The sequence below is a fragment of the Podarcis vaucheri genome (genome assembly GCF_965113315.1).
Source record: "Podarcis vaucheri genome assembly, chromosome: 5".
NCBI lineage: Eukaryota > Metazoa > Chordata > Lepidosauria > Squamata > Lacertidae > Podarcis > Podarcis vaucheri.
The window spans coordinates 77,505,987-77,522,374 of NC_138763.1; the positions used below are offsets into that span (position 1 = coordinate 77,505,987).

Sequence of the window (16,388 nt, forward strand, 5' to 3'; positions counted from 1 at the left end):
GGGCTTTAAATGGAAGCAACTTAAACTAGACTGAGAAACTAACAAGCAACCCAGTGCAGTTGCCATAAAATACCGTATTTTTCGCACCATAGGACGCACCGGACAATAGGACGCACCTTGTTTTAGAGGGGGGAGAACAAGGAAAAAAAATTCTCCCCCTCTCTGCCCAGCGCCCGTTCAGCGAAGCGGCAGGAGGCGCTGTGCAGAGAGAGGGAGAATTTCCCCCCTCTTGTTTTCCTGCTCTAAAACAAGGTGCCGCTTAAGGTGCGTTCAGGCGGCTACCTTGGAAGCCTGGAGAGCGAGAGGGGTCGGTGTGCACTGACCCCTCTCGCTCTCCAGGCTTCAGGTTCCTTTCGACCTGCTCTTCGGGGCTGGCGGGGGGAAGCCCACCACCAGCCCCAAAGAGCAGGTCAGGGAGCAGCGGAAAGGCGCAGCGGAGAGGCTCCTGCCATAGCCGCGCATCACCTCTCCAGCCGGGAGAGGGTCGCGGGGCTATGGCGTCTTCACTCCATAGGATGCACACACATTTCCCCTTCATTTTTGAAGGGGAAAAAGTGCATCCTATAGAGCAAAAATACGGTAGGCGTCTAATATGCTCCCCCTCCTCCAAGAATTCAACAAGAAGCAACTCAAAGAAGCATCACAGAGGTATTCAAGGGGAGCCCCAAAGAGAGTTCATGACCGTAGCCAATCCTAGAATTTACAGAAGGATGAAACAACATCAATTTTCACCCTCTCCATAAAGGAGGACAGAGGCATGTTTTGGGGAAGTGTGTCTGGTTCTGCTGTACTGGGTGCTGAGCCTAGAGGATGCTGCAGGGCATCACAACTATGGCATAGCGAATTGAGCCAAATAGAAGGTGAGAGGGGAGTTGAATTTTGGTCTTGCACAGGGCAACCCTGAAATTTGAAAGACCAAAGTCTTGCAGATGTGCAGCCTTTATCACAAACCACGATGGGAAACGGCATTCGTAGACACTGCTATTTAAGAGCAGAGTGGTCTCCAGAAGTATCTAATTGCCAGCAAACCTACTCTAACAGAGAAATTTGTTGAGAACTGAGATTTGCCAATGCCATTAGATGTGCTTTGCCTCCTCCACTTATTTCATTTGTTTGCCACGGCTGAACCTTTCCTTAACAAGCTTTTGAGGAACCTCTAAATCTTGGGCTGTAATTAATCAATATTTTTAATTGGGGCTGTCCCTGGTTGGCCAGTACTCTGCACAAGACAGCATTGCTGCAAACCATCTATGTTTGACCTCCCTGGATACAGTCAATGGGTTTAATATGATGTTCCCTGTCAGTAAAGGATTTATTGTTATTTAACCAAGGGAATATTTTTCATCTCTATTAAGTAGTCTCAAAATATCTCCTAGATCAATATAATTTCCTGCCGAATTAAATAATCAGTTAAAAGCGAGGCTGTTAATTGACTTAAAAAAAATACTCCAAAACCTTCCATCAGCCAGCCAACTCGTAATTACCCATGGAGGATTTCCGGGTACACATATGTGCAAGAGTAAGCAAAGGAAAGAGAAGAGCTCTACTGCTTGGTGAATGCATTAAGGTTCAGTAACATACAAATTACAGTACAGCCTTTAGTTAGTGCATTACCCTTTTGCCCCAGGTACCTTATTAAGCTACTTATTTCTGCAAATTTAGGTGCCATTTCCCAGGTGAAAGAAATTGTCTGGATGAAGCAAATGTCAACTGATTTAATTAGCCAGAAAAAGTTAGTTGACCGCTTTAACAGAACCCACCTCCTCCCACACATACACATAGGATGCAACCTCACAAGAACATGCAATTGGCAATTGTAAAGGCTTTGAGGTGTAGCTTTATCAATTACAGTTCACTGATCACTAATATGTGAAAGCTCTCAATTAGACCCAATTAATTAAACAGCAGGCTCTTTGTTCGTTGTGAAACTGACATTAAGATCTTTTCCAAGAGCCCAACTTGGGTTTCTAAGGGTGAATGCTGTGGGTAGCCACTTCATGGAGTTAAACACTTCACAGAAATATATTATTACCAAAAGTTATACATTACCCTATGTAAAAAGACTTGAATGATAGCTTACGTTGGGCACAATCAGACTAAAGTGTTTTTAAGTTCTGCTACTTTCAGTGTCCATGCTTAAGTCTTTGCCCAAAATAAATCATGTTCCTACACCACCCCATGTAACATCTGTAAGAAACAACTGCATAATTTAGTCAAATGATGTGGTTCCTTAAAGACATTACTAAAGGGACTAGACATGGCGGAAATTGCTCCCACACCATTCTGGTAACTGAGGCATCAGTTCTGAGTGGTATTGAGAGATGACCGACAGGCAAGAAGTGAAACGCCACCACAAACCTACTTTTGATGACAGGAGAGACAGACAGCAGTTCCACACCACACAAGGTAGCAGGTGCAAAATATCAAATCATTAACACTACTTTTCTCTTTAATTCTGTATAAGGACACAAGCCCATCAAACTGACAATGAGTGGCACTCGCCAGTATATTGCTGCATTTCAACAGCACACGTTTCATTTGAATGACCATTTTAAAAATGCCGTGATTCTATTTTCAGAAATTAATGGCGACATCTGACCACTCTTCTGCACTACTCATCAATATTAATAATGAATCCTAAGCCAACAATCAGTTTCCAGCCGTCACAGTAAATTTCTAGCCCCGGGCATTTGAGAAAGATCTGCCAATTGTAACCACCAAATTACAGGGTTGACGATTATGCAAATTACACTGTTCTTGCTTATGTAATGTGACATTATGTAACAGCAAGTCTGGGTGAAGTGAACAAGTTGAGCTCCAAAACAAAGGATCAGGACATCCTTTCACAGTTTTGTGCCACCTCTTGTAAAACCCTTCCACCCACCGGTCACTGTTTACGTCACAGGCTGGTGAAGTCCATAAATACATTAATAGCAGCAATAAAATGATCTTTCCATAAAAATGCAAACCAACAAATACAAGATTGGAAAACAAGTGGTGTGCAAAATGAATTCCAGATAAATGATTAATTATTTCTCTTTGCCCGGGAAATTGTTAATATTGATGAGTTCATTTACAGCACGGATGTTTGCAAAGTGCACAGATATTTGCAAAGTGCATCTTAAATCCTGTATATAATGTTATATGGGGCATGATTCCAGTGGGAGAAGATTTGCTGAGGGAGATTGCTCTGCTGCTCAAGTCATCTGAGCTCCTAGCGGCTTAAAGGGGGTGGCAGTTTGGAGGAGGAAGATTCAGACAGCAGGAGTTCATGGTGTGTATAACTTGTTCCTTAACAGGGCAACCCTAGGCATAACTGCTGAGAAGTAAGCTTCACTGATACGTGGGTCTAGAAATGCAATCTAAATGTCTGATAAAAAGGATTGGGTGAAAAAAATGCAGGAAGTCTATTTACTTAGGAGTAAGTCCCATTGAGTTCATGTCTGAGAGCCACTTTCCCCCACAAATCCCAGGCAGAGGTAAGAGTATATCGTGTCTTATGGGCATAGCCAGGGGGAAGAAGCTCATATTTGTATTGATTTGTATTGATTTAGGGGGGCAGTTGCCCCCCTGCCCTCCCCCTTAGCTATGCCCATGTCACGTCCCTACAAGACTGCAATTTGTCTGGGTGGGTTAGAAAATGTGAAGGCTAAAGGATGTACTACACTTTTTAAATTGCCACTTCAAATGGAGTTAATTTATCCTAATTTACCTAAGAAAACTGGCTGTATATCTTGGGCGGAATCCCTTATTCAAAATTGCCACAGTGAACCTTTAAACCTTGCTGAGACTTTCCTACACACACACATGTGTATAGGGAAAGAGAGACGAAGAAACAGAGACCGGGAGTGAGGTGGGGGGCAGAGATCTTTGCCAACCCGACTCCCCTAGATGGAATTTGAAATAGCAAGCCTGTCTCTCGAACTGCATACTCTGCTTTTGGCAGTGACCTGATGATGCACAGGCAGGCAGCAGTGAGATTGTCAGTGCTAACTTCACACACACACACACTGAATACACACGGGAGGCAGTCTGAAGAGTGCTAGAAGGCAGATGAAGGTCACATCTCCAAAAGGAAAAACAAAAAAAGAGAACATTTGTGCTTCTGTATCAGTAAGGTGCAACATGAGACTGGACATATTTGGGAGTTGTCTTTGGTACAGATCAAGCAGTCGGATGGGCATGTGTGTGGGACCAGAGTGCAGCCTGGAGAAATCCAACATATGTGTTCCTCATGGACCCCCAAACAGGTAATGAGATATTTTGTGCAGCTCACTGGGTCTTATTGAAACAGGTAGTGTACGGAAGTGTAGAGATGGGTCAGTCTGTGGAGAAAGAGGCTGAGTAATTGCTAATAAGGCAGGTAGAAGTTCTTCAGATTCCGGCATGCTAAAACTACCACAACATGAAAGCAGGACATATGCACATTGCACACAGATGCACACATGAACACCTCCCGGGACATTAAAATAACTCGGTACCCTAATTAAAACAAAACAAGTTGTACATCTTTAGGCTGAGATTAGGTGTAATATTTGCTGCTGCAAAGCTTATAAAACACGATGCGTAGAGTAAACGTTGCTATGAATACTGTGCAACTCCACAACTTAATTTCTAAACAGTTGCTACACTGGGCTCAGAGGTGGATTCCGCTGCAGTGGGCATTGAGCCTAGAGGGCGCCACAGGGCATTGCAACTATGATGTGGTGAACTGAGCAGAATGCTAAGTGAGAAGTGGAGCAAGCAACAAATTTTGGCCTCACACGGGGAACTGCTGAATTTTGAAAAACCAAAGCCAACCCCTGCTAGGTTTCAATTTTCTACTGGTGTTCCTCTAGACTATTTCACTTCATGAACCTGTTAATGGAATACTTTATTTTCTCTCTCACTATCATTAATCACAGTGAAGTCCATCAATGGCTATCAGCCATTACAGCTGAATGGAGCTGCCATGTTCAGATACATCCAAGTACGAGTTGCTACAGACAAACAAGGGAAGGCTGTTGTCTTCGCCACAACCCCTCACAGAGGCATCTGCCTGGTCACTGGTGGAAACCAAAGGTTGGGCAGGAGGATTTTGATTCTGATCCAGCAAGGCTGTCAGTCCAAATACCTACGTATGTGACAAAAATCAAAGTCCCAGTCATCCCCTTACTGTTTCTGCCAAGGGGGAATGCCAGATCAGAGGGCTCACTAATCGTACTTTCCTACTCTCGGGAAATCTTATAGCCCTGTAGTGCCTCCAGTTTCCAAATCAGGGAGAACATGGGAGGTGGTTATGGTGGTGATTATTTTATTAGAAGCTACACACCTCAGCTGAAAGCTCTTACTGGTTCAACTTGTTGTCAATAGTTTCCCCATTCAGGAGTAGTCAATAGGATACCAACCAGTTGTAGTTAGACTACAACTCCCATCAGTTCCAGGCAATCAGCCTTTCAGCTGAAAGTGTTTATTGGTTCAACTTATCAATAGCTTAGGGACACGGGTGGTGCTGTGGGTTAAAACACAGAGCCTAGGACTTGCTGATCAGAAGGTTAGCGGTTCGAATCCCCACGATGGGGTGAGCTCCCGTTGCTCGGTCCCTGCTCCTGCCAACATAGCAGTTCAAAAGCACATCAAAGTGCAAGTAGATAAATAGGTACTGCTCCGGCGGGAAGGTAAACAGCGTTTTCGTGCACTGCTCTGGTTTGCCAGAAGTGGCTTAGTCATGCTAGCCACATGACCCAGAAGCTGTACGCCGGCTCCCTAGGCCAATAAAGCGAGATGAGCGCCGCAACCCCAGAGTCGGCCACGACTGGTCAGGGGTCCCTTTACCTTTATCAATAGCTTCCCCTTTTGCCATACGTGAGGCAGCAGAATGTAAACTAAGACACAAGCATTCATGCATACTCATATGTACACCACACAGACACGGAATGATTCCCCAAGACTGTGTCAAACTTTTTAATGAGCTCCAACATCTTTTTATTTGCTTTTCCTAAGCACATCCCTGATCACTTCTGTTTGTATTTCCGAAAACTCTTATGTAAACTGCTGAGGAAATCATTTTGAATAGTAATGAAACTCTTACTTCCAAAGCTTGCTACCCCATGCCCATCCCATGAATTCTATTGCAGCACTCTTTCTGCTTTTGCTCACTATACTGTTTTCCACCTTGAGCAATAAGTTGGCTATCCAGATCTCTATTCATTCTGACATTCAGGTACTTAAGCCTAAGGCTCAAACATCTTTAGAAAGGTTGTGCAAGGTGATAATTTCTACTTCTGAAGACTGAAGCCTAGACAGAGAGCGAACTCTTATTTGTGTGCTGCCACCTGAATACAAAAGGCCCAATTTATATATATATATATATATATATTAATTTATTGCTTGCATAATGATGATCTGTCAGATTTTATCCCACCCAGTGTTTGATGGATGGCTCTTGAAATTAGAAGAAGAGGAACCTTGGTGTGAATTGTTTTTTAAATGTCAGGATAGTAAAGCTTTCTAGATATAATAGAGAATTTTCACTGTTATGTTTACATTAGAACAATAGGGGAATAGGTGTGTTATTAGCAGCAGTGGGCAGCACGGTATGGTGGCATTGCTCACCCAACCTCCAGTCAGTCGTGTCTCTGCTGCTTAGTGGGAGATAGAGGGAGAGGGCCGAGGCAGCAGTGAGGTTGGGGCAGTGTAAACACACAGAGCCAGTGTGCTGCTCCCACTGGTGTTCATGCCTATTTCCTTGTACATGGAGGGGTCGTGTTTACTGAACACAATGTGTCCCCTGAAAGGCATTCATTAGGCAACTGTTCACATAATGAGTCCACAATTTCCACTGATTCCTATGGGGAAAATTCTAATGCATTCCCAACCACGGAGTTTTGTCCCACCCCCAAGAAAAAACAAACAAACCCCACAGGGAGAAGAGTCGGTGGAAGAAGATTGGAGGAAATTTAAAACTTATTTACAGAAACATTGTAAAATTTTTGAATGCTGATGACATTGAAATGAATTGAAGGGGTTCTAGCAACAAGGTAAAATGTAAGATGGGATAGATAATAGATAAACTATGAATTTGCTGAACCAATTTTCAAAAGGGATACAAAAAAGGGAGGCGTGAGGAAGTCAGGAAAATAAGTGAACTAAAGATGAGAAATCAAAAAAAAAAGAGGGAGTTTTGTTTTCTTTTATATGTGTTTCTATTTTCTACTTCTTTTTCGTGTTTAATGTTTGTATTTTTGTATTTTGTAATTTTTTTTGGTTTTGTATTTTTCTGAACTTTTCTACTGATAAAACTTAATAAAATATCAATTAAAAAAAAACCCCACCCAGGAAATGCTGAAAAAAATGCTCCGATTTGTCTCACTGCTCCCCCTCCCTCCCTCTGTTTGTTCCTCAGCTAACCAGCAAAAGGCAAACAAGTAAAAGAAAAAAAAGCCCTTTGTTTGGATATCTGAATCCGCAGTGTGAATAGGGAGGTTTGGGTACTAATTCTTCATGCTTGGATAAGTGAATTTTCACCTAGTGAACATTCATAAGGTGGGACCTAAGTGTATACACTAGACAGTAGCTTTTGTTTATTAAAAACCCCCTGTAAATTATCTTACATTTCCTTTGTACTGCAACATAGCACACAAACTGAGCTGTGTGACATGACACCCATGTTGTTCAGGTTAACTGAAAGCACAGTCAAGATGGTGGTCTCTCAGCCACTTAGAAACACTCAATCTTTTTATAGTCTCAAAAAGAAAGAAAGAAAGATAGAAAGCTGAGCCTCCTTGGACCACTATATACGAGACTAGTGAGCTCCTTTTGGCTTGATGGGTCAAAAGCCCTGCAGGCCTTTTGAGGCAGCAGTATAGCAGTGTGGTGCTACCTTTAGGAAATCTAAACTGACTTTATTCTGCTCCAAAGAGTGTATTTTATTGAACTCCCTAAAACATGTAGTAACAAGTATTCACCTGCAGTTTTTCTTTTACTCTTTTTTCTTTTATTTTTTAAAAACACATGACAGGAAGGAAGGAAACCAGGCATAAAATATCCACAGCAAAACTGTTCCCACAATAGCAGTTTATCTTAGCTGATTCAAGCCCAAAAATCAAATAAAAACGTTCCAAATAAATGCTTTGATAAAGCACAAGTCTTTGAAAAGAGGTTAGGTTCACATTCTTGAGGCGGGAAGAAACTTAGTCCGAGGTGATTATTTTGTAGTGTAATTCGTGTAGTACTTAATTCGTTCCGGAGGTCCGTTCTTAACCTGAAACTGTTCTTAACCTGAAGCACCACTTTAAGCTAACGGGGCCTCCTCCTGCTGCTGTGCCACCGGAGCACAATTTCTGTTCTCATCCTGAAGCAAAGTTCTTAACCTGAAGCACTATTTCTGGGTTAGCGGAGTCTGTAACCTGAAGCGTATGTAACCTGAAGCATTCGTAACCTGAGGTACCACTGTATTATGAGGGAGAGGCAAGAACATTTGCTACAGGACATTCTGTTTCAGCAATGTGAAGTTCTATATGAAACAAGTGTGGTCAATGCCTGTATCAGAGACTATGGGGAATTCCATGAATGCTACCCAGAGCTACACAAGGAGAAGCTGGATGTAAGCTGAAGAGTATCTAAGCTAGAAAGTTCTAAAGATTACACACGCTGCAAATATGATTTATTTGCACTTCCCAGTATCTAACCCCCTCACTGTTACTCCCTCTCACACGTGGAATTTATGGTGCTTATTCTCAAGCTTATTTCGAATGCTCAGCCAAACTGCAGTATTACTGGGCGATCAACCCAACATATAGCCAAAGTTCCCAATGCAAGCCTAGGTATTTCTACTGGCCTCAGAGTCTGAAGTCCTACCAAAGCTTGTCATTGTTTGAATGAGAAATAATTTATGAGCTGGGGAAGAAAAGTTCACACAAATTCATGTACAAGTATGTGCGCGTCTCTGTGTAGCGTTTAATTAAACTAAGCAATGAGTTACTATAGTCACACAGCAGTTTCAAATGTACTGAGGTTCAATTAGCTAATCTTAAAACGTTAACACATAGAAAAGAGAGAGTTGGGCGCAATTTATCAGATTCCTCTGAACAAGCTTAATTGAAACGAACCGGAGATCTACAGCTGTACTCTGACGCAACTCCTGTTCAAATTGAAGTGGCTTACACAGGTGAGATTCCCAGTAAATTGTTTCCCTTATTAGAAGCAAACGTCCTCACTTTGCTTGCCAAGCCTGTAATTAATTTTACATCTTGGTCTCAAGATGCTTTCTAGCACAGAGCAAGAATGATAAATCCAGAAGTGCTGAATGAAAGTTTTAATGATCATTAGGGCTGTATCTGCAGAGAATTATCAGCAGCCATGAGCAAAGACGCTGAGAGCACCAGAAGAAACTTGGAGGATCAGAATAAGGTCCCATCTGTCTAGCACCCCACTCTAAGCAGTAGCCAACCAGATAACAACATCATCTGGAAGCCCACAATCGAGAAATGAAGACAACAGTTCTCCACTACAAGGGTATACTAGCTCTCAACATAAGTGGTACCATCTTCTAAATGTTCTCCGGCATCCATGAGGACTAGGGTTTAAACAAAATAAAACTGAGATACTCCAGACTGTCAGTATTTTGCAGGAGGGTTTCAAGCCCATAACAGGAACTTTGTGTGATTAAAGTGGATTTAAAGTACTCTTTCACCACAGTGCAAACAAAATCCACTTTAAAAAAGAAACTAGCCTTTTGCAGCTTGGAAAGTGACCGGGAAATGCATTGAAAAGTGTGGAATGAATGAATGATTAACGGGATGACATATATTCTTGTTATTGTTGTTTAGTCATTTAGTCGTGTCCGACTCTTCGTGACCCCATGGACCAGAGCATGCCAGGCACTCCTGTCTTCCACTGCCTCCCACAGTTTGGTCAAACTCATGTTCATAGCTTCGAGAACACTGTCCCACCATCTCGTCCTCTGTTGCCCCCTTCTCCTTGTGCCCTCCATCTTTCCCAACATCAGGGGCTTTTCCAGGGAGTCTTCTCTTCTCATGAGATGGCCAAAGTATTGGAGTCTCAGCTTCACGATCTGTCCTTCCAGTGAGCACTCAGGGCTGATTTCCTTCAGAATGAATAGGTTTGATCTTCTTGCAGTCCATGGGACTCTCAAGAGTCTCCTCCAACACCAGAATTCAAAAGCATCAATTCTTCGGCGATCAGCCTTCTTTATGGTCCAGCTCTCACTTCCATACATCACTACTGGGAAAACCATAGCTTTAACTATACGGACCTTTGTTTGGGATGACATATAAATGTCTTCAAAGCAAATCAAGATGAATACCCATTGCCATATAACCTCCCCATAAACAAAGCACAACAAATACACAATGAAGACTGGATATAATCTAACCTGCAGATAAACTTTGTACAAGTACATCAGGCTGGATGCTCAATAAATAGGTTGTCTGGAGGAGCTCGATATTTAGCACCACATAATGAATCTGTGGACGCGGGTGGCACTGTGGGTAAAACCTCAGTACCTAGGACTTGCCGATCGCATGGTCGGTGGTTCGAATCCCCGTGGCGGGGTGCGCTCCCATCGTTTGGTCCCAGCGCCTGCCAACCTAGCAGTTCGAAAGCACCCCCGGGTGCAAGTAGATAAATAGGGACCGCTTACCAGAGGGAAGGTAAACGGCGTTCCGTGTGCTGCGCTGGCTCGCCAGATGCAGCTTGTCACGCTGGCCACGTGACCCGGAAGTGTCTGCAGACAGCGCTGGCTCCCGGCCCATAGAGTGAGATGAGCGCACAACCCTAGAGTCTGTCAAGACTGGCCCGCACAGGCAGGGGTACCTTTACCTTTTAATGAATCTGTTAATCACTAGAATAAGCCAATTCTTTATATGAAAGTATTCATTACTACAACATAGTGCTACCTTTTCTTACACTCTTCTTCCTCCCTCATTTTTCTTCATCTCAGATCCCATACACAAGCTTTTAAGCTCAACTCAACCTTTATGCATCCCTCTGCTAGTCTGTGACCTGGCAGGCATTACATTTCTAGAAACAAATCTGATCGTTTCCCCAATTTATACATTCGTAATGAAAATTTAATGACTTGGGTCTTGTGCATTACTCCAGTGCATATTCAGTAATTATAATACATCTATTTGTGTTCATAAAATTATCGTTCCACTGCTATAAATGATTTTTTAAAATATACAGCATCTGCAGAAGACAAATTCTCAAACCAGGTTTAGAACAAAAATTACAATGCACTACAAGGAGGCATTAGTCTTCAGTTATCAAAGTTTGGGATAAAATACTCTGGTATCTTTAGTCTTACAAGTAGCAAGGAACTGGTGGCATGACTCAGTCCTCCATCTGAGCCTGTTCCTGAGGGATACAAGGTAGAGAACCTGTCAAACTAACACCAACCTCTTAGACATGTAAAGGGTAACACAGCCTCCTGCAATGTGGTGCCATTCAGAAGGTTTGGCCTCCAGCTCCCATTATCCCCAATCGACAGCTATGGTGGTTGATGGGAGTGGGGCACCAGGTTGAAGAAAGCTGGGATAACCTGCCATAATAACAAAGACAAGCCATGCTGGATTAGACCAATGTTCCTATGGGAAACTCACAAGCAAGACATGAAGGCAACAGCCCTCTACTGTTGTTGTTCCTGGCATCTGGTACCACAGGAGCACACCGTCTCTGAACCTAGAGGTTGCCATCATTCATTCAAGACAGCAAAAGAATCTCTTGAGCAGCGATAGGCTACATCAAGTCATGTGACAAAGCCAGAATCCCTATAAAGAGCTTCCAGGGCAGGCTTGCCCTTTGTTTGTTGCCTACCACCATTACTGGCTGAAAACTGGTCTCTCTCCCTAGGCCTTGCTCCACTGAGTTAGCAGGAACTGAATCCAACGTGGTTAGCTACCACATGCCACACCTTAGAACATACCCCTCAGGAATCTAGGCTCCCATTTCTGGTACACAATCTATGTTCAAGAACTATGTCTGTGATCCATAGTCCTGTTCGACCAGGATGCCTGGATTAAAGCCCACTTAGCCCTAATTTATTTCAAGGGAAATTGGCTCCAGACTCAATGCTCTGACCGCTGGCTGTAGATCAAGCTGCCCATAGCCTGTCATATTGCTGATTACATTGTTATCCATGCCCCGCAACAACCATTAGTCAAGTCACTGGAGGTCACCAATAATAATAAAAAAGTTTAAAAAGTAGCACTGTAGTATAATAAAAAAACACCCTATGGAGAACTAAATGCAAAGTAATTTAAATGTACAAAAGCTGACCCACATTAGTGGCTGGAAATTAATTCTTCAGACACTTGAATTTCGCACGCAGAAAATGAAAGGTCCTCGAGTTAATAATATAACTAAATACTGCAAAATGTTCCATATTACAATTACTGCGTAAGTGCTAGCCCGTTTTTCATGTTGCAACACATCAGTGGCCACCCAGGACTTGTCTGAAAAGAAATAAAAGCTCCTTCAAATGCTTGAGTCTAATATTATAATTTCTCAGAGCTGGTGCAGTGTAGTGGCTAAGGGCATGTGCTATGAGCCCGGGCGTTCCTTCATTCCAAAACCATCTCAGTCACACATTTACTAAGCCTGTAATCGTAAGCAATGGGGAAAGCCCCATTGAACTCAAAGGGGACAGGTCTGAGTAGACCTGCAGAGGACTGCACTGCAATTTAAAATTAATAAATAATAAAAATGCTGTATAATGCATAAAGTGATCATCCCACCAGGCTGCATGAATTCAGAGTGCTGGGGGCAGGCAGAAGATCACACAGCTCCTCCATATTTTTTTTAAAAAAAGGATCTTTGCACATAGAGGACTAGTATTTCATGGTGGAGACCAGGCCAAAATCCATCTCCGTAACATTCTACTCTTGAATGACATAAATCTCCACCTGCAGTTAGAGGTGGTATATAGAAGTGGCAGTGGTGGAGGGAAGCAAGAATAAGACCTTGAGAATAATCTGAACGTTGCAATAAAGAGGCTACTATACATTTCTTCATAACACAAATAATTCCACACACCCCCACACACAACCCCTCCCAAAAAAAACAACAAGAGACAGTTTGTGTTTGTCAAGCTTACTCATTCCATTGAAGCAAGTTCTCTCCCTATCTCCTAGAGCAGCTGGAGAAGTTGATGGACTGAGATTCAGAGAATATCCCTCCTGTTGAAAAAAGAAGATACACTTGATGTGTTCATGCTCTTTTAAAGGTGCAGTTTTAGAGTAATGAGTCAGACTCTGATCTGGAAGACAGATCCAAATGACTGCAGTTGTCCATTTCAAATAAATTCAGTATTGTTTACTTAACCGAATATTCACAATCACATTGCGTTACAAACAACAAGGGGCGGGTGGGATGCAAGCAGTTTCCAGCAGTACAATTTTGAGAACATAATTATATAACTGAAAGGCATGAGCCTCCCCAGAATGTCACGACGACGACAACCGTGGTCCTTTTTGCCACATTTCTTTTGCCACTTTTCATTTCCCCAGCTCTAATAAGCATACTATGCTTATTTACTTGCAGTGAAAACTCCCAAGCAAACACTGTGGGATGGACTTATAAAATAAGCATGCATAGGAAAAAGCTACCAAAGAAATTGCCTCCTGCATCCCACTGGCTTCAATCTTGGATCTCCATCATCAGGGCTGCCCTTTTGCTAGGAATCCCTCAGTTCTTCTCATTTTCCTGACACTCATTCCTTGCCCCCCGGCCACTGGAACTTACACATTGGCTTATCTGCAGTTGTTTGGCCCCTGCTTAAGCAACCGCGCTTCCTTGCTCCCGGTGGCGATGCCTTTCCCCAGAGCTCTGTGTCATCCTAGCTGGCTGAGTTCTCTGTAGCCCACTTTCCTCCCTCCGGGCAGGGGGGGGGACCATGGGTGGAGCAGAGATGAGAAAAAAACCCCGGGTTGGCTCTCATCATGGGGAGTCACCAGTGATAAACCAATCCAAACTCAGGCCATGCCAGAGAGAAGACACTTTTAGGACAGCTGAAGTAATTGCCATGAAACCAAAGGTCAATTCAGTCTAGCTCTTGTATATTGACTAAAAGATTTTTAACCCACCTTTTGGTTCAGAACGCTGCAAGAAAAACTGACAATTAAATATATATATATATACTCCATATGTTAAATGGTCCACCCAATCTACATAGTAAAAATGCAGATCATTATATGGGTGTGTGTGTGTGTGTGCAATATGGCCCTTCCATAGGTTTCCCCAACTTCCAAAGTAGCCCCCCCCCTTCTATTGGCATATTTCTATTTGCATATAGGATTAATAACTTAAATACCTCCTGCCACCTGCTCTTCCTCCTGCTCACGTCCTCAGTGTATGTTCTCATGCCCAGTCCCTGGTAATGCAACTGAACATCTTTAGGCTGTAACCCCTATTTTGCATCCTCTTCCAGCTATGATGCCGTCTTCATTAATATTATAAAGATTAAAGGGCCTTTGTTATGGTTCTTTGGCACACATATTCAGCTGACTCTCTGTGCCACTGCACACATTGAACTGCATGAGAATAAACACTGGCTTGTCCAATAGACTTTCTCTTTCTGGACGAAATTCTCAGACTTTCCCTGTCCAAGGGAGAGAGTGTTGTCTGTCTGACTTGTTTTATGTTGCAACTCTCAGATTGCCATAGAGATCCACCGGTATAATACACTGTAGCTTTACACAATTGTATCCCAAGTCTAACCAGCATCCATGCAGCCCAGTAATGCCAAGAGGATTCGATCCCATCTCTTCCAGATCAGAAATAAGAGTTCTTTCTGAGGCTTGCAATCTTAGATCCCTTAGACAGAAATGCTAAGAGTCAAATTTAGGATCTGCAGGGCAGTTCTGTATTTGTCTACTCAAAAGTTAAGCTCCAATGAGTTGAATGGGAATTATTCCCTGGTAAATGCACACAGGATTGCAATCTTAATTTCTAAAACGGCCAACGCTGATTTCAGAACACAGTAGAAGATGCAACAACAGCAGAAGATGGTCACCTATGCTCTGGTCAGTTGCATCACTGGTGCTTACAAGATGGTGGAGCAAGGTGTGGTCAGTGATAAGATAAAGACACTCTGCCCATGGCCAGAGGTACTCTTACGATTTTACACACTGCTCCAGGTTCTACATATCTTACATATTCTACATATCCTACATATTTCAGGTTACCTATTCAATCATCTTCTAGGGCACGGGTGTGAAACACAAGGCCCGCGGGCCGAATCCGGCCCGCCAGACCTCGTCATGTGGCCCATGTAGCCGCCGCCGGCCGCCAGCCTTCACCTTTTATTCTCACTTTTTTTTTATATACAAGAAAGCCGCCTCTTCAGCGCATGCACGGCAGCCTACAAGCCAGAGAACGTCTGCCCTCTAGCGGCGCTGGCCGTTCTACACAGGAAACCTCCACTTTACATGTCCTTTACATAGTCCTACAGATACAACCGGCCCTTTGGGGGTGACCAAACTGCTGATGCGGCCCCCGATGAATTTCAGTTTGACACCCCTGTTCTAGGGCTACCGAGTGGCTGAATTTGAGTCCCTAGCTTGATTTGAGTTTCTGGAAGTTACCTATGAAAATAACATTTGTTGCTGCTATATTGCTACTAGTGCTTTCACTTGGAGAGAGAAATCTCCTTGACTTGAAAAGGATTCCCTCTTGATGAGCCTACCTTCAACAGTCATTTGCCAAAGGCTGAAAGACAGACATGTGGGGTTGCTGTTGTGGTTTTTTTTAATTAACACGACTAAAGGATTTTGTTTTTCTTCTTAAAGCACACACACAGGGACAGAATATCATTCAAATTAGAATGTGTATTCTGTAGGCTCCGATCCTGCTTTTCAGCGATAAGCAGCATGCACAACTATAACAAAAAGTAACAGCAAAAACCACAATAGTGGCGAAGGACAAGCCATCGCCCCCTGACAGGCAACATGCTCCATCAAATTTCAAACGTCTGAAAATATTCACAGCTTTGCTGTATGGCACAAACAAGTCACCTAAGCTGCATCTCATTCCTTCAGAACATATTATAATGTTATAAGAACTTCAGAACATATTATAATCAAGAATAGTAATAGCCACGTCCCAAGGTTATGTCACATCACAGCAAGATCCCATGAAACAGAAGCCAAGGTGTGGACTGGGACAACGCAGGCGCCAGCTGGCTCAGTGGCAGAGCACACACTTTGCGCACTAAAGGTCCCAGGCAGGGGCAGACCTACATTTTGGGGACCCTGAAGCTCGAACTGTTATGAGGGCCCCTTCACAACTAGCAATGAAGTCTGGGTAACCACTTCAGTGGGGTTGCTTACAACAACCTTTACAACACCTGTGCTAATGTTGAAATATAGGTAAAGGTAAAGGGACCCCTG

The 16,388-nt window shown here is 43.1% G+C and overlaps 1 protein-coding gene across 4 annotated transcripts in view; it reads right to left on the minus strand.

Annotated features, from left to right (window-relative positions):
• PHYHIPL (phytanoyl-CoA 2-hydroxylase interacting protein like) overlaps positions 1–16,388 on the minus strand; it is a 131,131-nt gene that overhangs the window by 78,441 nt on the left and 36,302 nt on the right. The window contains exons 1-2 of one of the 4 annotated variants that reach the window (XM_082222441.1): positions 14,312–14,377; positions 13,097–13,178 (exon numbers count right to left, since the gene is read on the minus strand). In XM_082222441.1, the coding sequence (XP_082078567.1) occupies positions 13,097–13,178; positions 14,312–14,362 (133 nt within the window). In that variant the 5' untranslated portion in view covers positions 14,363–14,377. Of the gene's footprint in view, positions 1–13,096; positions 13,179–13,607; positions 13,644–13,743; positions 13,860–14,311; positions 14,378–16,388 lie in introns of those variants that run through there. The other 3 variants (XM_082222443.1, XM_082222442.1, XM_082222440.1) reach the window with 3 other exon arrangements.